Source organism: Leptodactylus fuscus, chromosome 4 (assembly GCF_031893055.1).
Source record: "Leptodactylus fuscus isolate aLepFus1 chromosome 4, aLepFus1.hap2, whole genome shotgun sequence".
In the NCBI taxonomy this organism is placed as follows: Eukaryota; Metazoa; Chordata; class Amphibia; order Anura; family Leptodactylidae; genus Leptodactylus; species Leptodactylus fuscus.
In genome coordinates this window covers 80,596,873-80,623,694 of record NC_134268.1, presented here as the reverse complement: position 1 = coordinate 80,623,694, position 26,822 = coordinate 80,596,873, and the positions used below count along the sequence as shown (strand labels likewise).

The 26,822-nt window shown below is 40.8% G+C and overlaps 1 protein-coding gene across 1 annotated transcript in view; it reads left to right on the top strand.

Annotated features, from left to right (window-relative positions):
* RTTN (rotatin) overlaps positions 1-26,822 on the top strand; it is a 163,796-nt gene that overhangs the window by 124,547 nt on the left and 12,427 nt on the right. The window contains exons 35-44 of the mRNA XM_075270736.1: positions 191-270; positions 4,880-4,967; positions 6,353-6,551; positions 8,360-8,450; positions 9,545-9,695; positions 14,617-14,754; positions 16,471-16,667; positions 19,989-20,094; positions 20,575-20,672; positions 22,267-22,344. Coding sequence (XP_075126837.1) covers positions 191-270; positions 4,880-4,967; positions 6,353-6,551; positions 8,360-8,450; positions 9,545-9,695; positions 14,617-14,754; positions 16,471-16,667; positions 19,989-20,094; positions 20,575-20,672; positions 22,267-22,344 — 1,226 coding nt within the window. The remainder of the gene's footprint in view (positions 1-190; positions 271-4,879; positions 4,968-6,352; positions 6,552-8,359; positions 8,451-9,544; positions 9,696-14,616; positions 14,755-16,470; positions 16,668-19,988; positions 20,095-20,574; positions 20,673-22,266; positions 22,345-26,822) is intronic.

Sequence of the window (26,822 nt, the reverse complement as noted above, 5' to 3'; positions counted from 1 at the left end):
CCTAAACCACCCGCTACGTTTTTAAAAGCTTGTAAAGTGACTTTTTAGCAACAGAAAACTTAGTGAGGGTCACCGTCGGAAAGTCATTACTTAATGCTGCACACTCTGGGACTAGTTTAGGGTGGAAAAACCATATTCCCTTTAGCAACCTCTTCATTTCAGTATAATATTTCTGTGATCTATATTTCAGGCTCTGAAGATTCGCTTTATGTTTGGAATAGTACTAGTGTTTCCAGCACATCTGGCTCAGAGTCTACATTAAGCACGACAGTAAGTGACCATTACAATTTCTCCTTTCAGATGAAAAAAAACTATTTTTAGTTTATATTGTTCAAATATTATAAAATGATATATCACAATTAAAGAGTAGCTGCTAAGCAGCAGGGTGTAGGGTCCAAACGCTCTGTATCATACTGCCCTTCTAATCAAAGCATGAAGATGCCTAGTGTCTGCTGAGATGAGTCCACTGAAGGTCTCCAGCGCATGTGCAGTGAGGTGAAGGTCAGTACACCCTTCTTCATTGTGCATGCTCAGCTCTTCAGACGTTTGCACTGTGAAGCAAGATGTACGAACACTGGCATGTTCACTCTTCCATTTTTAAGGATACAGTAGGTGAGCAGTAGTATGTTACAGAAGCTTGGGTCCCTAAACCTTAGCTGCTATGCAGGTCATGCTGCCGGTTTATTGGTCTGAAACAGCCTGACAGGTTCTCTTTTGAAGAAATTATTCACGTTTTGAGGTCTCTCCACATGAGAAATGGTTAAAGAAACATAAAATAGATAATAGATAATTTTTTACCGATTAATTCCATCTTCTACTGATGGCTGGCTAGAGGGAACAGGGTTGGGTAAAGGCATAATATTTTTTGTTAAAGAGGACTTTTCATGAATTCAGTGCACCATCGACTTTCCCATTATGTGCCACTGGTGAAGAGCTATCAATGCTGTTACCGTAGCTCTTCACTGTCAGAAGGGCGTTTCTGACAGTCTATGAGGAACGCCCCACCTGACAGTAGAGTCCATAGCGCTGTACTATCAGGCTTTCCTTACCGCCAAGGGATGATGCTGAGAGGTGAGGAACGCCGCCACAGTACTAGTCTATGGATGTGTACTGTCAGGAGGGTGTTCCTCACTGCTCAGCGTCATGGATGGAGCGGTAAGGAACGCCCCCTCTCACGGAACTGCGCTATGGACTCTACTGTCAGGAGGGGCGCATCTCGCAGACTGTTAAGAATGCCTTTCTGACACTGAAGAACTACAGTAACGGCACCGATAGCTCTTCACCAGGGGCACTTAACGGGAAAGCCTGGATTCAGCGCACTGTCAGCCTTCTCGTGGTATATAATAGTGCATGTACTCAAGGATCTGAAAGGTCCTCTTTAACACATGTAAGAAGGAAAGAAGTGAAGCGGCACTCACATTCCTATAAAAATTTATTTTCCTTTATTTGGTAGCTCAATGCAGGATAAACATTGTGCAGAAGAGTTATGCCATAGACACAAACTGAATAGGCAACGGGCGTTTCCACGCTTCTTCCGGCCCTCAGTGCCAATAATTTTTGTGTCTGACTAATAAAATTATTACGCCATATGGCTATTTTAGATCCCTGCTCTGTCCTAAAGAAAGCTACCATGCTGCTTTCTCTTTTCTTTCTTTTTTTCGCTTTTAAATATTTTACTTCAGAATCATCATACATAAACTAAGGAAACCCAGAAAGCCAGGGATTACACTTCGGTTTGAGGAGAAGTAGAACTGCATTTTAAACATGTCCGTGTTTCAGTCAGCAGCTTTCTCCAGCCATAACTGCGCAGCCCTTATCACAGTGCCAAGGAAGATAAGCAGACACCAGTCTGTGACACAGTGACAGTGCAATCTGTTGTACAACACACATCTTCCAATGAGAAATGGAATTAGGAAAGAAATAATTCAACGCCAGTCATGCCAGTGAAATGTGAAAGCTTTATTAAATGGTTAATGAATCATTCACGGGGAAATCTATCTATCTATCTATCTATCTATCTATCTATCTATCTATCTATCTATCTATCTATCTTACTCCTAGAAGTAGAAATACGTAGTTTAATTCTCACTATTGTTGTGTTCTACATTATTTAAGCTCACGATTTGTATTGTAAAAATTCACAATACGCCTCTTAACTTATCTATCAAATTTATTGGTTGATACTAGGGCTAGACAATTATGTCCCAAGCCACAATCCTCATCAATTGACCATGTAACTTTGATTATGATTAATGAGCGATTATTTTAGGACACTCTTTTTTACATACCACGCCCCCTATTTATATGCCACGCTATGCCGCTGAATTTTGGTTTCAGGTAGTGACCTATCAATAATCATAATTGGATAGTGTACAGGTAGCGACATGAGATTTCCTTTAGCCAGTGGCGGTGTGAGACAGAATGACCTGGGTGCAAAATAATTGAAATTATTGATTTAGCTAAGTTTGGATTATTTTCGATTAATTGCCAAACCCTAGTTGATACTTGCAGTTGGATTCAGTTGACCTTCTTGCCGCCACATTTTGGTAAAACTAGTATAATAAGCATTGCTATCTTTGCACACTAAGTACATCTCTAGGTCCAATAGGTAACATGTGAGTTAACCCATAATAAATAAACTCCAGTAAGAGGTAATCGGCGTCATAGTCAACATTAAATGGGGTTGTCTTCTGCTGGACTTTTTCAGCCTATTATTGTGTCAGAGTCTAAGCCCACCAGACGATCCTAGCGGGCTAGTCCAGAATATATGGGATGTATCTTTCTTCAACTGAAGTTGATAATTGATCTATCATTGATGTCTCAGAAAGTGAAGCCTTGACACAGATATGTATAGTCATAAATGCATAAACACTCAGCAATACAGAAAGCCACTTGTTTAAAGAACAGAGAATGTGCCTATCGTGTTAAATTTATATATGGGTTTCTCTGATTTGAGTATAAAATGCAAATCCTTAGACTCCTCATGGACTGGATTATTTGGTAACCCTTGCAGCCCTTTTTATAAGAGAAATGACTCATGAGATGCTATAGATTTACTATCACTCTCTTTCTCTGCCTCCCCTCCATAGACTTCAATGTAAACAAACTTTGAACATATATATTAATAACACCATACCTCTCAACCGTCCCAGATTCTGCGGGACATTCCCGGATTCAGGGCCTTGTCCAGGTTGGCGGGAGGTATGTCCCGGTTTCAACTCCCTGCGTCCGGAGTTGAATACATAGGCGAGTAAAGCAGGAGCTGTCACAGCTCAGCTCCTGCTTTACCGCTGCAATCTGGCTACTGGATGTGTAGGTGCGATGTGAAGACGTTGACGTCACTCACATTGCGCCTACGACTCTGTGAGTAAGACTGCGGACTGCTGCAAGGGAAGGGTTAGTATCGGTGTTTTTTTTGTGAGGGGGGAACGTAATGAAGGGGGTCCATGAAACTAGGGGCAGATGAAGGGGGGGGGGGGGGACGACATGAAACTTGGGCAGAGATTGAGAGGGGAACATGAAACTGGGGACAGAGATGAAGGGGGTGTATGAAACTGGGGGAGAGATGGAGGAGGGACATATAATTTATGGGTGACTGTAGGAGGATTATACTGTTTGGGGGCACACGAAAAATGAATGAGAATGGGTGGAGCCAATATAAAAGTGGGCGGGGCCAATTTTTCTTTGCAGCGTACATTTTGTCTCTCTTTCTGTTCTTCAAAAGCTGAGAGGTATGATAACACATATATACATAAAAAGCTCTATTACTCCATTTGTCCATTACTTCTATTGATGTTTTAATACACTGACATGTAGGTGTTACCTTTTCTCCTGTGAAATGGCTGCGTCCCTGCAGAGCAATGATTGGTCTGGTTGAGAATGTGCAGTTACCCCCCCCCCCCCCCCCCAAACTGGTAACACCCAGCTGTCGTTTTATTTATAGAATGCTAAGAGAAATAACAATGAGATAGAAAAATGCAGACATAGGAGAATATGCTCCAGACGTCTTATATTATAGAGATTACAGACATTTACTTAAAGAGACCTGTCAGGAGAGGTGACATGTCTGACAGGTGCTCTTGGAGAAAAAAAGAATCCAAAGTTTACTCTTTTGAATGAAAGTGATTTTCTCTTTTATTTGCCAGTCATACTCTTATTAATTCAGCTTCTAGGGTTTCATGAATTGAAAGCCGCGTCCAGCCTGCAATTAAAAATCGCAGCATGAGTTTAATTGTATTATATTGATCAGCTTGAGTTTTTCCTTGGATAATAATATCGATGATCTGATAGCTAGACATATAGCGAATGTGATTTTCTCTTTCCCTGTGAGTGACATTTTGTTCATTTCATTTGTATGTAATATATTTGCAGCATCTCTCACTTTTGTACTCTGCCCTTTATTGCCTTAAAGCAATATGTACATCTTTAGAAAGGACACCTTCTCCATTCTGCAGATAGCTGTGCATTTTTGCTTTTCCATTAACCGCACCATTGTGTGAAACAAAATTGCCCAAGGTGCACTTCATTGTAGGAGAGATTGATTTTTCAAACCAACAATATTTGTCAATCTCTTTCCTTTCAAGAAAACTTTGTATAATTTATAGTTGTCCAACAAGTTGTTTGAGTTTTAAAGACTGAAGCTGAACATTTTAAGGGTAAACAGAACTTGATGGAACTAAAATGGTATTTATCTTGGCGTTACCTTTTTCCCGAATGTTACTAGACTATATAAAAGAGAATGCATGTTTTATACACTTGCCCTTAGAGACTGTTTGCTTTTAATGACATGGCATTCTGCATTTAAGATTGTTGCACCCCAGGGCTCTAGTTTAAGTTTAGTTACTTCATTTTGCATTCAAATCTTGTTTTATGTTTGCAGATTCACACTTCATCTGCGAGCAGTTCAGACCGCATGCTTCCAATCTGTGCCGTCTTGGAAAATGCAGCTGATCAAGGGCTAGGTCAAGGTATGCATGTAGTAACTATTCGTAGCACAGACTTATTACTTTCCTGGACAAATGAATTCCATGTTATAGTGTGAGGTTTTAGGAGCAAAGTAAGTGTATTTGTTTTTCGATTATTTTCTGCTAGTCTTATCTCTCTGTTCTGAAGTTTGATATTGCTAAACCTACCCATATATATATATATATATATATATATATATATATATATATATATATACATATATTTATGTATATGTTTGTGCGTATATATATATATATATATAATATATTATAAACTGTACATCATTTGGAAAGATCATATACTGCATAAAGTACAAGGGAGAATTTGCAATGGAGCTGGCAGATCCTTGTACACAGTACAGCGGAGCCTAGTGCACCACCAAGGCACATACTAGGAAAGCCGACAGTGCACTGAATTCAGCACATTGTCGGCTTTCTAGCGATATGTAAAACCGCCTTTTCATAAGGACATGTAAGGTGCTCTTTAAAGAGGACCTTTCACCTCCTGGGGCACATGCGGTTTAATACACCGCAAGAAATCCAAGAGTGGGCTGAATTCAGCGCACTATTGGATTTCACGTTCTGTGCCCCCAGTAAAGAGCTATTGGTGCCGGTACCGTAGCTCTTCACCGTCAGAAGCGCGTTTCTGACAGTCAGTTAGGAATGCCCTTCCTCACAGCAGCGTCCATTGCGCTGTACTGTGAGAGCTCACTGTTCTCTTTTATCCCCTGATACTCCAGCACCACCGTTCCAGTGTCCCCAACAGTCTTGGCTTGTCCTGCAGTGATATACTGTAATTGTGTACGTGACCACTGATGCCAGTCACTGACCTCTTGAGGTCTTGTACCTTGCATGTAGGCATCACCACTGAAGCCACCACCACTGAAGCCATGACTGAAGTCATGAATACAAATTAACAAGACTGGCATGGCCACCAGAGCAGCGACGCTGGAGTGGAAGAGGGTTAAACAGGCAATTTTTAAAAATTTTTCTTCACCCTTATTCAGGGATAACAGGTGAAGAAATGTTAATAGGCTCTTTTCTCCTAGTGACTGTGTATCTAGAAACATTATCATATAACACAAATCTATTGCAAATATGAAAAAGTGCTTTGAACAATTGTTTGATGCCTTGCATATAAAATGTATATATATATATATATATATATATATATATATATATATATATATATATATATAAAAATATATATATATATATATATATATATATATATATATACTGTCTTACAAATGCAATATTCTGATTTAGTGTATAAATGTTCATGTTTTACAAATCTCAGGTATTTTTTAATAGGACAGCAGAGTTGACAGTGCCAGGAATTGTCAGTGTTAATTTCATTTAGATTATCTTTTGTCTGTTTATTGCAGGTCAGAACAATAAAGTCAGAACAGCGTCTCTGAGCTCAGAAGAGATTTGCGCTTCCGTGTGCATGCCTGACCAGCGATCCTTAGTCACACCATCTCTCTTGTCAGCTGTATGTGGCTTATTGGAGAATCTGCTTGTAATGAATCCTGAAGAAGTAGAGAATGTCTTGTCTGACAGACATCTACTGACAGATCTAATTAGGTACACAGAAGGAGCAAGTTTCTTAATGTTATGGAGATTTTTTGTTATATATTTTCAGTCCTTTTAAACAACACAAAGACCTTGTTATTGAGCTCAAATTTATTGGAATCTCAATGTGAAACGTTAAATAAATTGCTTGGTGAACATTTCTGCAATATACTTTATTATCCTATTTATCTTCCTTTTTATAATAAAACAGGCTGTAACATTTTCTGGTTGTATACCACCTCCAAAATGTAAATTTGAGCTTAAAGGGTTTTCCAGGCAGAATTTTATTTTATTTTTATTTTATTTTTTTAAAGGTTTGTTAGTGCTAGTAATGGGTTAATAAGTACAGCAAATACCTTTAGCAGTGTCCGGAGTGATTTCTGGGTATCTCTGGTTGCTGCTGCATCCTCTGCCTTTGTTTACAGGGTGTTAGCTTCCTGTGTAGCTGCTACACTAACTCCCCCTCACTCAGCCCCCTCCTCTCTCAATCCGGTACAAAACCCTCCCTGTCTCACTAAGCCTAGTCCCTCCCACCCTCCCTGTCACACTAAGATTAGCGATCCCGCCCATTACTAGCCCCCCCTAGTCTCACTAGCAATCCTGCCCATTACTAGCCCCTCCCACCATCTTCCTAGCTAATCTATTCCACCCAATACTAAAAGACAAGAGGGGAGGAGCCATCCCGGACACAGGAAGGCTGGGTAAGTATTGATGGGGATAGGGGAGGGGGAAGAGTAATGGTGACATTCTGTTTCAGAAGCGGTGAAATGGATCATCACCGTATTATCAGAAAGTGTCCCTGGGGTGGTCGCATGACTGCGTCAGGGGTAGGGGTAATTATAGATTTTTAATTTCTTTTAATTGGAGGTACGTTAGAAGTTAGATGGGGGAGGGAGTTTAGTTTAGGGGGTTTCAGTTTATCTTGGACAACCCCTTTAATATTTTGGAGTTCATGCTGCATATAAAAATCACATACCCAACTGTTTTTTTTTTTAACTTGTGTAATATGATATTTTGTTATAGCTAGTGTTTCGGCTATACATGTTGTATCTAATTCGAGTATACAGACAGAGTCTCCCTAACAACGCTTAAAGCATTGCTAATGTGGACTTTATAATCAGTTTTCTATTAAAAGGAAGTTTGGTAGGTTAATAAAGTATATTACAATAATGTTCACCATGTGCCACCTGAAACAATAGGGAAAAAGAGAGAGAGAATGAATTGGCGTTTCACTTCAAATGGAACAAAGCCGTAGTAAACTGTAATAATAGGTATATATGCTTCAGGGCAGGGCAGAGCTAATAAGGGTGCAGAGACAGCGATTGCTACTAAGCCCTAAAGCATCAGGTGGTCTAAAGGCCTCTACAACATAAGACAACCCCAGTATTATATAGATAGCACATGGTAAGTGGGGCCACATTACATATTTTGCATTGGGGCCCAGGAGCTTCAAGAGGCCAAACCACTATAATATATGGCTATCCCATAGATTGTATAGTAATGCAGATCTTACAGTATATCTACCTGTACATACATCATTGAAACACCAATTCCCTTTCCTCAATAGCTGTGTGTACATTTTTTGATTTCCTTTTAGGAATCATGTTATTATAGTTTTATGTGACGCTTCTCTGGAAGCACAAATGTGCATATGTCATTATGTTTTTATTACATGAGAAAGAGCTGCATATCTGAAATGATAGAGCCCAGGGCAGCAATTCTTTGAATATTTCAGTGTGTCCTTGCTGCATCTGCTGTGTAATGTAATCTGACCATGTAGAAAAAGCTCCTGATTTTCCTTTGTGTCCTCTCATTTACAGTCTCATAAAGCCAGCTGTGCTAGAAAGATGTTTTTCTGATCTCAAGACTTCATTCACCCCTGAAGGTCGTACTAGAAATGTAAAGTCACAGGTCAGTTTTCCTTCCTGCACATGGGCTAATACTGTTAGCACTACACAATGGAATTGTATTGACCTGTTTGCTTCTCTGTAAAACAAGGTATTTTCGCTATATTAATTTGGAATCGGTGAAATTACCTGTGTCATGCTGATCTGTCTTAGAGAAACTGCATTTTAGTTAAAACATTTTTTTTAAAAAATCACTATATATATTTCTGTTTGCTACTTGTGATTTATGTATGCTACTGTATTAGGTGGTCTTATCCAGACGGGCGTATACTTGGTCCATGTACTGTCTGTGCGTATAACAAACTGTACACTGCCCCATAGCAGTGCGTGCGTATCCCTACGCTTGTCATATAGATTCTCATATGTGTTTGTGTGTCCGTTTTGTTTTCTTTGCTGCGGCCTGTGCCCCGTGATTTCTGTTTTCTAGCAGTGTCTTCCTACTGTTATTTTTGTTTTTATTTTTGGAAAAAAGGTTAAATAAAGAATTAAGAAAAAAAATAAATTTCCCAAAGTGTATCATAAACACATAATGCCTTCTCTACACAAGTACAGACCTAACATACATATCGTATGTCTCTGCAAATCTAGCTTTAAAAACTGTATCCGACTTTATAAAAATCCTAAATAAAACATGTTTGGCAGGGGCATTTACACATCATGGCTCCATTGTTTGTATGAACTTCGTCTTATAACAGGACAGTCCTGCTGATTCTGAGGCCATTGCAAACTTCATATCCCCTTATTATACGTTTCTCCATGAAATATCATATAGGAAGTGACCAACGACCTACATTGAAGGTAATAGCAGAGGGAGCGTGACATGATCACTCCCAACAAGGAAATCATAGCTGGCTTTCTAGAAAATTCCAGACCATAGAAAGTTCATTGTCATTCTAGTCCTTCTCGTTCGCCAGTACATTGCGCTGTTAGTTTTGGCTCCTGATACTAGTGAACTGTCAAGTGGTTGATCCCCACGGCCCCCAGAGTCCGGGGTACATCAGTCGCAGCCTATGTTTGAGGACATGACCGGTCCTCTTCAACTTCCTGGACAAATTCTCAGATATGTTATTTAACCTTTCTATTGTTTTTGTTGCTTAGGTGCTTATTCTGCTTCAGTACCTGTCCGCATTGTCCAAATTTCTACACTCATGCATGCTGGTAAATGTGAGTTTGCTGACAGAAGACGCGACCTGGTCATTATTGGCCACTTTGTTCACTTTGCTGTTTGTACAACAGAAGAAATCTTTTGGTACGTGTCATGTAATACAGTTTGTAGTTTCTCAGTATTCTAAAAGGACATGGGCTTGTTAATTGACATTAATGTATGTAGCTGCCCATACAAGCTTGTAAACTGTGATCTGTGTACACAAGGTGTCCATCCAACTGTCTACAGTATATTGTGTGTCTTCATCCGTTACTTTTACAATTCTGGTCAGAGGCTAATCTAAAGCTATAGTTTAAAGCTAAGGCCCCAGCCGAAAAACGCTGTGGAAAAGACTGCAGCAGAAACGTATTTCATTATTTTCTGCAGCATTTTTCACAAAAAGTCTGCTAAGTTTTCCTCTGTCTCTATTATACCTATGCAGAAACCGTCAGCATTTTCATAGGTATAATTGGCATGCTGTGAGTTCCAAAAATTTTGCCAAAATACCATCCACTTTGCCGGTACTGGAATACGCAGGGGTTTTTTGCCTCTGCGTTTCAGTGGTGGCCAAAATGCTGCGTATTCGCAACGTAGGGCCTCAACCTGAAGCACCCTTTATTTCAGGGTTGTGAAGTCGGTGTCGGGACCAGTTTTGGCTACAGTCAGGAAAAGAATTTCTGATTCTAAAATTATTTTTAATTACATTGTGCAATTTTTAATAATGTATAATTAAGTACGTAGTTTGTTCCACATCTACTTTCATAGGAAGTCAGTAACTGTCTTTTTAATGAATTAAAGGATCTTTACTGGTTCTCTCTAACCATGGCTGTCAGCCATTTATGAGGACTCAGAGTCGAGCTGTGGACAAATAAAGAAGTTGGAGTCAAAGAAGGAGAATGATTGTGGGTATGGAAAGTAGCAGAGATAGAGATTTCACTGCGGGTTCATTCACACTTGCACTCGGTGTCCGGTGTGTGCATTCCGCGGGTTTCCGTCTTGAGCCCCGGCGAAACTGGACAGGGGATGGAAACCCAGCGGTCAGCTTTAAAACCCATTCCCTTGAGTTGGATTGTAAAGGTGATCGCCGGTGTCCGTCTGCGGCCTGTCCGTGGAGAAATAGTTTTTTGTTTTTTTTAGCTGGACACAAAGTCCTGCATGTCCGACTATGTGTCCAGCTAAAAAGAAATGCACACACTGGACACCGAGCGCAAGTGTGAATGAACCCTTACTGACTCTGCTGCACTACTTCAATTTGCAGCCTTTCCTAGACTCCTGAATGACTAATCTGTAGTCAATGTAGTGATAGGGGGCGCTCACACTACTGTTGGTGTCCGCTCAGCAGTGTCCGTGGCTATTGTCCGCACAAGATTTTAGCAACGGACACTAGCAGGTCCATTTGCAATTTCCATTCATTTCAATGGAATTTTTTTCTTGTGTCCTTTAGTGTCCATTTACAACAATGTCCGTTTTTTCAGGCAGACAAAAAGTCCTACATGCAGGCCTTTTCTGTCCATTTGAAAAAACTGACATCAAGTGTCCGTTATATTTTTAACATTGTGGTCTATGGGTAACGCACATATCATGGACAGTAACTGATAGCCATCCGTTACTCTCTGTTTGTGTCTGTTATGATAGGTATCCGTTTTTGTTTAAAACAGACACCTTTTGAGCAGACACTAACAATAGTGTGAACCCTACCATAGCGGGAAGCACTCCAACAATGGGAACATTACTACATAGGTCAGGCCTTAGAAAAGTAAACTTTGGAACAAATAGCCAAAAAGGATCATTAAAGAGGTAGCCAAGAATTAGAAAAATATTGTTGTCGTCTGTTAGAAACAGCACTACACCTGGCTTCAGTTTGAACCTGGTACTGCATCTCCAATTAAGTAAATGGGGTTGAGCTGAAGTGCCACATATAACCTTTGGACAGGTTAGCCTTTGTGGAATAAAGTAGCCATGCTTTTGTTTTTTTGAATGTTATTTTTATTGAATTTTGACAGTATAACTCATTTACATGTACTTAAAGATACATAATACAATAGTAATTATTCCTATGATACCGTACATCGAGCAGGTAATAAAAAGCATTACAATTGATGATAAAGTGACAATAACTGTATCTAGTACAAGTTCTGATGTCTTCGATGTTCACAGCACTGGTCAATCGCTTCTCACTATAGAACTAAACAGAAGCCGTCAATACAAAGAATGAGTTAAATAAAGGAGAGGATGGTGGGGATGAGGGACAGACTGTGGCATGTTGTGATCCCATACTGTATATATGATGTCATTGGTTTGGGGTGTTTAATAGGTGAAGTGTTTTATCGGTCTTTTAGCTAGATTGGCCTAGCTGTGTGTGTGAGATAAAAATGGTGCATGTGCGAAAAGATTTTGGTCGCAGCTCTAGTTTCCTGGGCAAAGGACTTTGCCATCATTTGCATAAAACTGAGATTTACATGAAAGTCCGAAGCTGAATAGCAGGCATATTAGGGAACTGTACAATCACTTCTGCAAGGTACTGTGAGTAGGTATATAACTAATATACTGCTAACATACCCCCTTTCATTTTAATACTGGAAATGATGAAAATGTGATGGACACGAGTGACTGAGCCATGAAACGTTGGGCGGGCGTTCAGGCTTACTTGTAAATGCTTTCCTCTAAACTAGCCTTTACCTTAATGCTGTCTTTTGCCTTTCCCTATTACTATCCGTCTAATGCAATATCTTCCTAGCATCAGATGTAATTGTAATTTAAAGCCTTCAGTAATGCACCATTAAGCCGTCCTGCAATTGTACTTACGCTACAATTTTATTCAAATTGCCAAGTTTGTTTTCCTCACTCTACTAAGTGCGGTTGAACAAAAATTAATGGTAACTCAGCAATGTACAGCAAAAGGAGTCATTGAGTTAATGGATTTTTTAAGACAAAATATGCGTGTTCAAATTTTGCGGAGCATTACCCTTTGGATGTTGCAGTATGTTTTGCCTAGCAGAGTGTAATAAGTGTGCGCATGAGAAATCCATAGTGTATTTATATTGTGACTGAGCCCTGACAATTGGAGATCGTAAACGCATCAGGATTAGGAATGATATTGAAAATACAACATGAGATGTCATTAGTGATGAGGCAGCATGGGGGCATAGATGTCTGCACTGAGGTCATTTATCTATTCCAGAGTCACAGACTCCATGGACATCTAGACATCAGTCCCATTGTGTGAAATGACTTACTTTGTAATGTATCTTTCTGTCTGTATTTGAACCCTACAAATTGTACAGCGCTGCAGAATATGTTGGTGCTATATCAAATTTATTATTATTATATAAATACTTTGAATTGCTCAGATTTACCGCAATACAGTGAAATCTGACCACCCATAATTACACTGAAAAATGGTCTTCTAGGAGGGTGTTCTTCCTATTCGCATATATGACAGAACTGAATTTCTATCACATTTAAGCTGTTTAATAAGGGGTGGTCTTCTCAAAGAGAGCAGAAAGAGGAGTATGTTAAAAAAAAAAAACAATGAGTTGTGTTCAGAGGTCTTCTAGCTACTACTGTAGTTTGTCTAGTCGGTCATCAGATACAACTCTGAAAGCAAATTACATAGCTATGAATACATACTGTGGGAATATAATATCCCAGAACATTATCCATTCATCCTCTTTAGAGATAAGTGAACACTGTTCGGATCAGCCGTTCCGAACAGCACGCTCCCATAGAAATGAATGGAAGCACCTGGCACGTACACTTTGCCGGCGGCCGTCACCGTGCCAGGTACTTCCATTCATTTCTATGAGAGCGTGCTGTTCGGAACGGCTGATCCGAACAGTGTTCGCTCATCTCTAATCCTCTTCATTCCCAAGTCTTCTGGAAACAGCACTACACATGGCTTTCAGTTTAAATCTGGTACTGCAACTCCAATCAAGTAAATGTGGTTGAGCTGCAGTACCACATATAACATATAACCTTTGTCTTGAGGTACAGAGAACTATTCTGCATATCTGAAGAGATTAGCTATTATCCATCCTCCTATTCCTCCTGCTCACAGTCTTGTAATAGACTGTAAGACAATGGTCTGGAGCAAAAGCCTCCGTCCCCCTTAATCCCTGCCCATTTCTCGCTTAATCTCTAAACCCTTGTTCACATCAGCGTTTGGATTCTGTCCGGGGAAGTCCGCATGGGGACCTAACTTCCCCCCTCCCCCCAGACGGAATACCAAACGCAAGTGCAAGCACTGGTGCATTAAAAGCACACAGACCCCATAGACTATAATGGAGTCCGTGTGCTTTCCGCCAGATCTTCGCAGGGATTGTGCGGACAGGAAAGTAGTTCACCATCTACTTTCCTGTCCGCATGATTCGTGCACTGCAAGCACACGGACCCCATTATAGTCTATGAGGTCCGTGTGCTTTTATTGTACAGTGCTTGCAATTGTGTTTGTATTCCGTTCGAGGGGGTCTCCATGCGGACTCCCCCAGATGGAATTCAAACGCAGACGTGAATGAGGCCAAAGCAAAGATGGAGCAGATCAGCAGCGGCTTTTTATAAGACTATTTGCGTCAGGAACATGGAGAAATTGCTGCAGACTAATAAACAGGGAAGGCAACAATTATATAGCTTTAATTTAATAGTCAAATGGGATGTGCTTTTTGGATGAACTCTTTCTTATACTGAAAAATATCTTATATTCAGTATTACATTTTAGTTGGGAATGTTTTTTTGGAATAGAAAAGCATGTTTTGTTTGTTCATTGCAATCCTTTCAACCTTCCAAAGTCTGTCTGTGTGTATACTTTCTGTATATGTAACTGGATCCTGTGCAGTATTGGCTATTTAATGGAAAACGGTTTATTTGTAAGCTTTGTTTATTGCCGACAGCCTAGGAGTTGGTAAAAGCTTTTATTCCTGTATGTCTTTGCTTTTAACAAACATATTCCCAAATCTTCTTTAATGTGGTCATAGCAGATATTCTTCTTCTTCTTCTTTGTTATATATTTATATGTGTATTTTCATTGCAGATAATGAGCTAAAAGCTGCAATTTATCAGTCATGGACAGACATATTCTTGTTTTTAACTACTTTGTTAAGAAAAAATGGATCAGGTGTTATCTCTCCCATAACAGAAGCCTTGTCAAAGTATGGGATTGCATTTTATGGTAAGATTTTTATTTTTTATTGTACAGGATATAAATAACAATAATACTTTTCTTTATGCTTTCTTAACAGCATATCATTTTCAGGTCTATCATTCCTTAAATGTATACGCAATGAACTCCACATCACCTGCTTTCCTTTACCCATAGAGTTAGTTTTTATTCTACGAACGAAATAATAATGACCACCCCAGTGGCGTAACTAGGAATGGCGGGCCCCGTGGTGAACTTTTGACATGCTGTCCCCCCCCCCCCCAACCAACGCCAAAGACCCCGACCAACCGACATCCTCTGCCCCACACGATTATACCCCATAGTGGCCCCTGTACACAGTATTATGCCCCATAGTGGCCCCTGCACTCACCATTATGTCCCATTGTGGACACCCATGAACAATTATTATACTTTGGGGTCTTTTCAGACCCCAGAGTATAATAATCGAAGACCCAAGGGGGGGGATACAAACATTAAAAAAACGCTGTTACTTACCTATCCCTGGCTCCACGGCACTCCCCGCTGATGTCGGCCATCTTCAATGAAGTACGGGACGTCACATAACCCGGGCCTGCGTCGAGACACATATGGATGCAGGCCCCAGTCATGTCACGTCAAGGACGTCACACTAGTAGGCCCGAAGCCTGCCCAGAGAAGTAAGTAAATGGGCCCGTTACTGGCTGGAGTTACTGCAGCTGGTAACGCCCTATTAAAAGAAAAAGAAAAAAACACAGCGGTAGCGGCTGTCATCGGGCCCTTTAATGTCCTACTGCCACCACTGCTACCCCGGTAGTTACGTCACTGGACCACCCGACAGCTCCACTACTGCTTCACAGCCTGTGTGATGTCACGTCCATGGGTCATGTGACCTGTTCCTAGGTCAGTCACATTGGAGTGCTATAATATCAAGCAGGGACGCCATACAATGTACAGCGCTGTGCTTGGCTAACAGTTAAGAGTCCACAGCACTTATTTAAAAACTGTGGCCTCTTCAAACAGATGATGGAAGTTTTTGTTGATGGACCCCCACCAGTTGGATATTGATGTGCCATCCCCCCCCAAAAAAAGTTTTTCTTATTTAAGTCCTAGTAAATTGGGGCTATCTCTGGCGATCCCAGAAATGAAGTAGCTGGAGCACACATTTCGGCCCACTGCAGTTGGACCCTCACCTATCAGCAAATTACCCTCTATTCTGTTGATAATGGGTAACTTGTTAATACTGGAATACCCCTTTATGTTATGTCATGATGTCTGTCTGCAGCCACTATTAGGGGAAATTTAGGAACCCACTGCCTAGAAGTTTAATATTGGACTCTCACAAAACAGTATACAGTAAACGGCTAAGCTCCTGGTGACTGTGGACATTTAATGCAACACTCCAGGAAACTTTTTTTTTTTCTTTTTCAATATTTGACCCCATTGATAATTCACAGTTTATAAACAGTGTTGGAAGATCGTGGGAGATCATTGTATGCATCAGTCACAGGGTTTGTCTCAATCTCCTCCATGGAATTACAGACTGTATAAACATTTGTCTGTTTTTGTTTTTTGGAGTTTTTTTTGTTTTTTTTATTATTCCTATGACTACCCCTAAAGATGGATATGATCTCTGAACTAAAGTGTAGGCGGAAACACACATTTTGGACCTTTTCTATGAACATGATATTCAAGAGGTTTTTTTTTTTTTTGCTTAGTCATATAAAGTGTTTTTTTTTTTTTGTCCAGATACCATTTCTGAATGCTTAGCACTATCTGGGAAACATTTGCACCTGTTCATCGCGAGCCTCCAATTTCTATCAGTTCTTCTAGCAGAAGAGGGACATCAGCAACCCAATGATCCTTATGAGTCAAACTCAACACTCGCTTCTCTGTTAGATGGAAATCTGAGAATGGGAAGTAGCCTTTGCAAAATAATTTTACAGGTTAGTGTTTATTGTTTTATATACAATGTGTATGTTAAAGAGGACCTTTCACCATATCTGGGCACAAGCAGTGTTATATACTGTCAGAAAGCTGACAGTGCGCTGAATTCAGCGCACTGTCGGCTTTCCCGATCTGTGCCCGGTGTAAAGCGCTATCGGTCCCGGTACCGTAGCGCTTTACAGTCAGAAGGGCGTTTCTGACCATTAGCCAGGAACGTCCTTCTGCCTCGCGGCTCCTATCGCGCTGTGCTGTGGAGCCAGGAGGAACGCCCCCTCCCTCTCCTGATAATACTCGTCTATGGACGAGCGCTGTGAGCAGAGGGAGGGGGGCGTTCCTCCCGGCTCCACAGCACAGCGCGATAGGCGCCGCGAGGCAGAAGGACGTCTCTGGCTAATGGTCAGAAACGCCCTTCTGACCATAGAAGAGCTACGGTACCGGGCCATAAGCTCTTCACACCGAGCACAGATCGGGAAAGCCGACAGTGCGCTGAATTCAGCGCACTGTCAGCTTTCTGGCAGTATATAGAACTGCATGTGCCCAGATATGGTGAAAGGTCCTCTTTAATGAATACATATAATGTGCCATATGTACTGTATATAAGCCAAATTAGTAAAATAAATAACGTTACCTAAAAAGAACAGGTCACTCGTCTCCCTATTGCATACACTACCAGTACCTCAGGATATGTTGGATACTGCATTGATTTGCACTAGAAACAGCCAAGCAGATGGTCTTGCAAGTGAAAATCATGTTATTTGGGCCATGGGAGAATTATTTGACATACATTGGCAGTGAGTTACTTCCTCTGCACAGTTAAGTGATGTGGTTTCCAACATGGGAGATACAGGATTCATCTTTTCTGGCTCGGCTCATTTCCAGTTGATTCATGTTATATAACTCTGTTCCTTGCATACAAGGTCATATAGCTATCGTATGGGTGGACAGGCGACCTCCTTTTATATCCCAATGGCAAACACGGACAAGGTTATCCTTCCATATAAACAAATAAAGTAGAATAACATTTCTACAAAGTTTGGGACATCTTATCCCTTACTCTATATACCAAATGGTATTGACACTTAGTAAGTTCTGCTCCCATTACTATAATCCCATCCCTCTAAAGGGGAAATATTCCACTACAAAGCAACAAAAACAATGATGAGGATTGTAACGCTTTATTGATGGTAAAGATAAAGCACATTATAACAATGTACTATATAATATTATGTGGGATCAGTGTATATGTTGAACATTATGCCTTACCTACCATGTGCATCATTGACTGTGCTGCCTCACTTCACAAGATTGCTGTACAAAGATATCCTATGCAACCTATCACAATTTAGCACACTTGTGTAAATGCCGTATTGTGAATATAGCTTTTGCAATATATTTATCTTCAGTAAAATAAGTTAACATTCCAGTCAGAACACTTTGTGAAATTTTAACTCCTCTCTTTCATGGGTAGTTGTCACAGCATTTTATAGGTATTAACTTAGAAATATAAAGCTCAGTGCACATTGCAGCTGATCCTAAAATATGTTTACGGTATATAACAGGAAAAGCTACCAATATATCTATAGGCCCTCATTCATTGACATATGCCTAAAGAGTGTCCATTGAGCCAGGACTCTATGCATCAGCATACCCAGTGCTCGAGAATGAAACCACACATATCTAGGAGTCTTTGGCTCTTAAGCTAAAAAAACATTTAGGTGCCTAAACAAATTTTCAATCTACAAACCGTATGTAGCTCGGTGGCCCATACAAAGGTTAATGCTCTTCAGTGCCCTTCCCACCATTTGCTGCTTCCCAGTGGAACCTCCACACAGTCTAATGCTCTCCAGTGGTACCCCACAAGCAGTATGATGCTCTCCAGTGGTGCCCCTCACACAGTATAATGCGCTCCAGTGGTGTCCCTCACACAGTATAATGCTCTCCAGTGGTGTCCCCCACACAGTCTAATGCTCTGCAATGGTACCTCACACAGTATAATGCTCTCCATTGGTGTCCCCCACACAGTATAATGCTCAGTTCTGTCCCCCACACAGTATAATGCTCAGTTGTGTCCCCCACACAGTATAATGCTCTCCAGTGGTACCCCACAAGCAGTATAATGCTCTCCAGTTGTGTCCCTCACACAGTATAATGCTCTCCATTGGTGTCCCCCACATAGTATAATGCTCTCCCGTGGTGTCCCCCACATAGTATAATGATCTTCATTGGTGTCCCCCACACAGTATAATGCTTTCCAGTGGAGTCCCACATGCAGTATAATGTTCTCCTGTGATGCCCCCTACACACAGTATAATAATGCTATCCAGGGGCCATACACACACAGTAAAATGCCCTCCAATGGCCCACACACACACACACACACACACACACACACACACACACACACACTTTAATGCTTCCCAGTGTCTTCTTCAGACTCCATATACCTCCCAGTTGTCCCTCTACACTGTATAATGCTCCCCAGCAGCATCGCCCCACAGTTCTTCAATGAAAATTAGAAGAAGAAAAAAATACTTACCAAGTGCCATTTCCATGGAGTTCTCTCTGTATCTCTTCTCTACTTGTCTTTGCCTCGATTCAGCATGCCTGCCCAGTGCTGGAAGTTGTAATAATTGCAGCCTGAATGGTGGAGCAAAGAGCTGAAGCCTTCCTGCTTCACCATTGTGTTCAACTCTATCTGCAGAGGTCAATATACTACTGGTGCAACCTGTGCAGCTCCACAGGGGCTAGTAGGACTGTATTGCCTTAATTTGCTTTCTACTGTCTATTAAATTGTGGATTAATACTTAAGCTAATGAACTTCATGGCTACAGATCAATGGTGGATTTTTAGAGAGACGTAAGAGGGTTGCTCCATGATGTGATATTTGAAAAGAAGGAGCCCATATCTTCTGCTACTCAGGGCCCTTTGGCTGTCTGTGTCCACCCCTGTCTATCTGCGTCCTGAGGATAGCGTTGATATTGGCACACTCTTTTTTTTCTTAGAGGCAGCACAGTGGCAGGGCTAGTTGCAAATGGTGCTGAGATTGAAAAGTCTTAACGCCATTTGCAAATTCTTAGTTACATTGCTGACCATTTTGGTTGCCATTCTAAGCATTCTAACCTTTTTTTTTTCCCAACTTTATAGACCTATGCTTTCTCATACAGGGAAACACCACAAAAAAACATACAATATTGTGCAATATACTATTTGACAGTCAATGGGTGACAAATGGCAAATGCGCCCTATAACTAATTTTTGATTGTTTGCATGTACAATAATAAACCGTTCTAATTTTGCACTATAATCTCTTCTATTTGTAGTTATATGAAGAGAAGTCCTCAGAGGACCCTCTCAGACAGATCTGTGGAAATTGTTTAATTTTGCTATTGGCCATCAGCAGAAGTGCCCAGGGATACAGTCTACAAGGTGGGCTTTTATAATAGAGAACATTACAAGATGCTCAGAAGTCAGCTCCAGCTGTTGTTCTCCATTTATGAGCCACAAAATACTCACTAAAAATATTACTATTAATTATGCGTTTTGCTGTAATCTTATGTTAAGTGTTACATAAGTGGATTACCCCTTTTTGGATATGTAAGTGTAGTGTAAAAACGGCCCATTATCCTCTTCACATTTAGTATATACTGTACCATAAATGTGTTATCTCTGTGGGAAAAATAGAAATTGCAATATAACACTCCATAGAAAAGGACTCAGAAAGTAAGCATAGTCTATGAATTACAGTATGTACCATAGCAGATTTTGGGGATATTGAAGCTGTTATAAGGGTTCGGAGTATAGATGTCAAACAAGGGGAGTGGTTATGGTTATGGGGAATCCCCACTTTTAAGGTTTTATGAATTTCGGTTTTCTCTTTCTTTGAAAAGTTCTTTGTTCCTCTTCTAGCTCACCTTATAGATACATGCATTGAGAAGATGAAGCATATTCATGCACAGCTGACACTGGAGTCACTACGACCAGGAAAATCTTCACAGAAAAAAAAAGTATTTTATCAATTTTCTCAGAAAAAAAAAAGATCTAAAATATTCAATGTTTTGTGTTTGTGTCCTTATAGAGGACCTTTCACCACCACCTAGTCTAGCTCTTTGCGTCATTTAATATACACCGCTGCACTGTTTACTTTTGGGGCATGATATGCTGTTTAGGCATATTTACTTTCAGGTGAAGGGTGTGAGGCAGGAATGGTGTGTGATTCTGAGCTCTGACTCTGTCAACCTCTTTGTTGGAGCTCTGAATCATGCCCCTTTCACGCTCCTGTCTGACACCACCACCCTGACAATACAAGAGCTTAAGTAGCACAACAGGCATCAAAACTAACTGCACTTATCTTTTTGGGTGGAACATTGGGAGCTAGAGAATTAGTGGAGCAAAGTCTCTTAACAGAAGAACTGGAGGTGGTGGTGCTGGTGAAAGGTTGTCTTAAGGGTTTGCTCATGTAGGGCATTTATGATCTATCCGCAGAGTTGTACACTTATTCAGCTGTTTTTAGAAATCCAATAGAAGTAAATGTTAAGAGCTGCGCATGTGTGGCCTCTTTTCAGTTCACAGCAGACTTGGGACAAAAATGGGTCGGTGTCTATTAGACATTTGTAGCACATTCTTTAGATAAGCCATACTTTTCTGAGATGAGAAACGCATGAGTGTAGTCAGTCCATGTGATCATTTTTATCAAATGGTTCCATAAAATTAAAGTGCATAATCATCACAAAAATAAATAAATGGCAGGAAATATATATATATATATATATATATATATATATATATATATATATATATATAATTTGTTTATGATTATTTTTGCTTATTATTATTTATTTATTTATTATTTCTGGAGAAGCCACAATTATTATTACATTTGCCCCAGGGCTTGTCACTTCTGCTTGAAAGGTACATTTGCTACCCCAACCTTCCCCACTGTATGATAAAACATGTGTACCATTTAAGGAGGACCTCTCATGTCCTCAGGCAAATGTGGTCTTATACACCGCTAGAATGCCAACAGGGCGCTGAATCCAGCGCATTGTCTTTCCCTTTATGTGCCCCGCGGCTGGAGATATCAGTGCTCTTATACAGGAGGGGGGGGGGGGGAGTTCCTCACAGCTTAGTATCATCCCCGGGCAGTAAGGAATGCCCTCTCTGACAATACAGGGCTATGGACGAGTACTGTCAGGAGAGACGTTCCTCACAGCCCAGGTAGACTGTCAGGAACGCCCTTCTGATGGTGCGGGGAGATCAGTGTCGAAACTAATGGCACCGTTATCTCCAGCCCTGGGGCACATAACATGAAAACAGACAGTGCGCTGAGTTCAGTTGGCTTTCTAGCGGTATATAAAACTGCATGTGCCTTAGGACATGAAAGGTCCTCTTTAAGTCTTGAAAAGTTGGGTGACAGTCAAAGTGAGAACAATAACTACAGCTATATTGTCATTCAGCTTTCCTAAACATATTTAACTCTACAACATGTTCATTAAATTTTTTTGTAACATGAGAGTTCTCCTTCAATTGGTCTAATATACAAGATATTAAAAATTGCATTTCCCAATAAATGTAGTGAATTCTACACATTCTGCATTATAGGAAGAAAATCTTTGCAAGCAGTTAAAAGTTCATATGCATCTTCTGAGGAATTGTATTTACAAAAATGAAGAGTGCAAAGTAAGTAGAGAATATGACTTGTATAAAGAATATTTCTAGTAAACAGTATACTTAAAGGGATTCTATCATTAAAATCATATTTTTTCTCGATCACACGTAGGAATAACCTTAAGAAAGGCTATACTTCTTCTACCTTTATATGTCTTCTCTGCACTGCCGTTCGATAGAAATCCTGGTTTTCGTCTGTATGCAAATGCCTCAGCTTACTGCGTAAGCGGCCATTTTTCTTGTGGCTGCGAGCATGCACAGTCTGCTCTGCCTAAGGCCTAGAAGTTTGAGCCCAGCTCCGGAAGAAGACGCGCAGAGAGGCCGTTCCTGAAGAAGATGGAGGCAGCACTTGAGAGTTCTCTTGCAGCATTGGGGATGCCCCCAGTGCTGTTAGAGCGCTAGGAACCTCCCCCAGTGCTGCGAGAGAACTCTCTTGCATACAGACAAAAAACGGGATTTCTACCGAACGGCGGCGCAGAGAAGACATCTAAAGGCTATTCCTACGTGTGATTGAGAAAAAAGTGATTTTAATGATAGAATCCCTTTAAAGGAGACAAGAATGATCCACAATGCTTTCCTTTTCCTTTAAACGAAAAGATCATAATTTCAGCCTTTTGTCGACTTGAGGTCAAACCTAAATTTTTACAAATAGAATACACTTTGTTCGTTATTGATTTTGAGATGTATTACCAACTCTTTATCACACTGCTAGACATCACCAACAATAACATGTACTGGAGAACTACAGGGGTTGGACAAATTAGAAAGGGAATAGATGAGTGGTCTATTATTTTGGACGTATTAAAACCAAATCTTTATTAATACCATTAAAAGATACGAATTCAAAGTACAAAATTCAAACACCCAGGTGATAACCCCAAAATAACAAAAATTATAGCTATATAACTGAAGTATGATCTGTGGATAGTTACTACCCCACACGATCTTTTACAACAGTAAAAAGGCCATCTTACTAAGAAGTGGTCTCTGAACGGTAAAAGCCACTACCGGATTATGACGGATACCAGGCTGCTCACTTAAAAATACAAAATGGTGACCTAATCACTTTCGCCAATATATACGCTCGGCATCTCTGGTAATAACATAAGTATCCAGAGTGCTTAGCCAAAACGGCAGTATCACCATAGACCCAGTTGGGATTTGTATTAAACCGTATAGCCCAGTATCCTGGTCTTACAAGGTGCTGTTGATTTGATTAGATTGGTATCAAAAATAAGCTGCCTAGAAAAGAGAATTTTGCCTGATGCGTTTCCTACGCTATTACGGCAAGGTATGGCATATTCATTTCTCCATGCATAGCATAGGTATTTTTTAGTTCCCCTTCTATTATGGAGTTGACTTATTATATATGGGAGAGCTCCTTTATCACCATCTTTGTTGCAATACTGCACTTTTACTGCAATACCAACTATGATACAGTGTCCCTTGGTGTAATATACATGTTAATACATTACCTGGGTGTTATTCACCCATTATGGACAATTGCTGTTTTTGTTGGTATGTCCTTCTCTTTGTTTCTTTTACCCCCCTTTTTTATGTTTAGTTTGCGGGATTAATGGTATCCCGGGGATGTGGTGTCACATATTTACCTGTAACATCTTTCCTTGTAATGCTCGGCTAGTGAGTGCAATTGGACACTAGCCTTCACAACAGACAGGCGGACGGTGGTATAAAGTACCGCCCCTCTGTTTACAATGGTCACGGGCGCTGTCTTGGGGTGCGCAATCTATTGGTTGATGGAGGAGGGTGGGCGGGGACCACTATGTGATGTATACTTACCTTTTCCTCCAGTCATGATCCTCGTCCTCGGAGTTTGCGCAGTGTGTGTCTCAGCCTGACGATCCCTTGTCTTCTTCAGCTGCGTGGTGCAGTAGCGATTGGTGGGATATGTCATTGAGGGGCGGAGTCACACACTTTAACTAGTGGTGACTTCCGAGGCCCTGTACGGCCATGTATCAGTGCCAACTGGGCTGCAGGAGGGCTATTCTGAATGAGGCCTAATTTGTAACAAAATATTTAGGTGATACTTAGCTTTTTCCCTAATATCTGCCTCTGATGAATATGCCATACCTTGCCGTAATAGCATAGGAAACGTGTCAGGCAAAATTCTCTTTTTTAGGCAGCTTATTTTTGATACCAATATAATCGAAGCAGCACCTTGTAAGACCAGGATACTGGGCTTTACGGTTTAATACAAATCCCAACTGGGTCTATGGTGATACTGCCGTTTTGGCTAGGCACTCTGGATACTTATGTTATTACCAGAGATGCCGAGCGTATATATTGGCAAAAGTGATTAGGTCACCATTTTGTATTTTTAAGTGACTAGCCTGGTATCAGTCATAATCCGGTAGTGGCTTTTACCGTTCAGAGACCACTTCTTAGTAAGATGGCCTTTTTACTGTTGTAAAAGATCGTGTGGCGTAGTAATTATCCACGGATCATACTTCAGTTATAGAGTTATAATTTTTGTTATTTTGGGGTTATCACCTGGGTGTTTGAATTTTGTACTTTGAATTCGTATCTTTTAATGGTATTAATAAAGGTTTGGTTTTAATACGTCCAAAATAATAGACCACTCATCTATTCCCTTTCCATGTTGAATATATTGGCACGTTTATTTAGTAATTGATTGATATCTCTTAAAATGGGTTGGACAAAATAACTGCATCACTATTTAGACAAAGTGAACTTGAAGTCTTCTGCCATACACACCATCACCAGTAATGCTCCATTTCTTCCAGCGCCGCACCTCCCATGAGGCGACCTGAAGCGACCGCTTCAGGCGGCGCTATGCCAGGGCCCCAGAGAGGGCGGCATTTTTGCTTACCTAAGCCAGTCCAGGACAAGCTGTCCTGGACTGGCTTAGCACCGAGCAGTGGATTGGGGAGGCCACTGGTGCAGCGCTGCTCCAGCAGCCTCCCCTCACGCTCAGGCAGAGAGCAGGTCCTCTCCGTGCCTGCTCTCTGCCTGCGAACACTGCTAAGCCCCGCCCCTTTGCTTAGCCCCACACCCTCCGCCACGCCCCCTCCACTCCGCCCCCTCCTCCAGGGGGGGGGGACGGCTTTCTGTCGTCCACCTCGGGCGGCGAAAGGGGCAGGTTCACCCCTGATTTCTTCCACAGTTAGGTAGCATTATATTGCCGCTAATAAACTTTATTACTTAAACTGTTACAATAACATGTTTCTTTATTGTTGGGACTGTAAATAGAAGTTTCTCTATTTTGCAAAGTTTTAAATTTTTAAAAAAGGTATCAAAACATTAAATTTGGTATTACATTGACCTAAAGAATACAGGTAACATATCATTTACAACATATTGACTGCCAAAAAATTAAACCAATATGAAATTGAAACAAATGTGTTTTTTTTTCCCCAATTCCACCTCATTCTGATTTTTTTTTTCCAGCCTCTCAGCACATTGCACAGAATATTGAATGAGCCATTACAAAGTACAATTTGTTCCACAAACAATAAGCCGTCATTTGAACTGAAAAATAATGGCTTTCAGAATATGGGGAAGAATAAACAGAAATGCTAAAACTAAAAATTGTCTCCGTTTTTAAGGGGTTAAAAGAAACAGGTTTTTTAAAACAACCCAAGTAATAAAATTTATGTAACTTAGGAAAAAGTGGTGTAAAAATAACGCTGGGTTCACACCTGCGTCTGGGGTCTCCGTTCTATGGTTTCCGTCTTCTGCATGCCAGAAGACGGAAACCATAGACCGGGTCCGGCCGTGCGCGGCGGTGAGCGTTTTGCGCTCTCCGCCGCGAAACCGGATTTTTTTTATCCGGACACAGAGTACTGCATGTCCGACTCTGTGTCCGGATTATAAAACCCGGTTTCGCGGCGGAGAGCGCAAAACGCTCACCGCCGCGCATGGCCGGACAGCTTTCTCACCCATTCAAATGAATGGGTGAGAAAGCCTCCTGCAGGTTTCCGTATCCTGCCTGTGTTTTAGGCAGGAAACGGAAACCTAAGTACGGAGACCGGGCCGCAGATGTGAACGAGCCCTGAGAGTGTTTCAGTCCAACTCCTTTAAATTGTACTGGGGAAGGCGGTTATTTCAATGGGAGCACTCTAAAATAAATGGGAGTCCACTGACTGCGGTAGGCGCCTGCGGTCTTTCATATGTGATAACTTTACTGAAGGGGCCTGACTGACATAACTTTCCATATTTTACCTTAACAGGTCAAAACTTTGTAGTTGATTTATCTTAATATATAATTATTTTTTTCAGTCAGTGTGAAAATGAACTAGAAGAATATAGAAGGAATTCTTGTTATTTGTTTGAATGTGTCCGGCTTTATGTTGGACATCTCGTATCTCGCTTTGCACTGGCACAAGATGCAATATAGAGCGGATTATCAGGTTCCACCCACATGTTGTATCTGTATTGACAGTTTCATACCTAAACCTTTGGGATGATATGTTATCAGTTCAGTAACAGATTGCCGAAAACAAAAACAC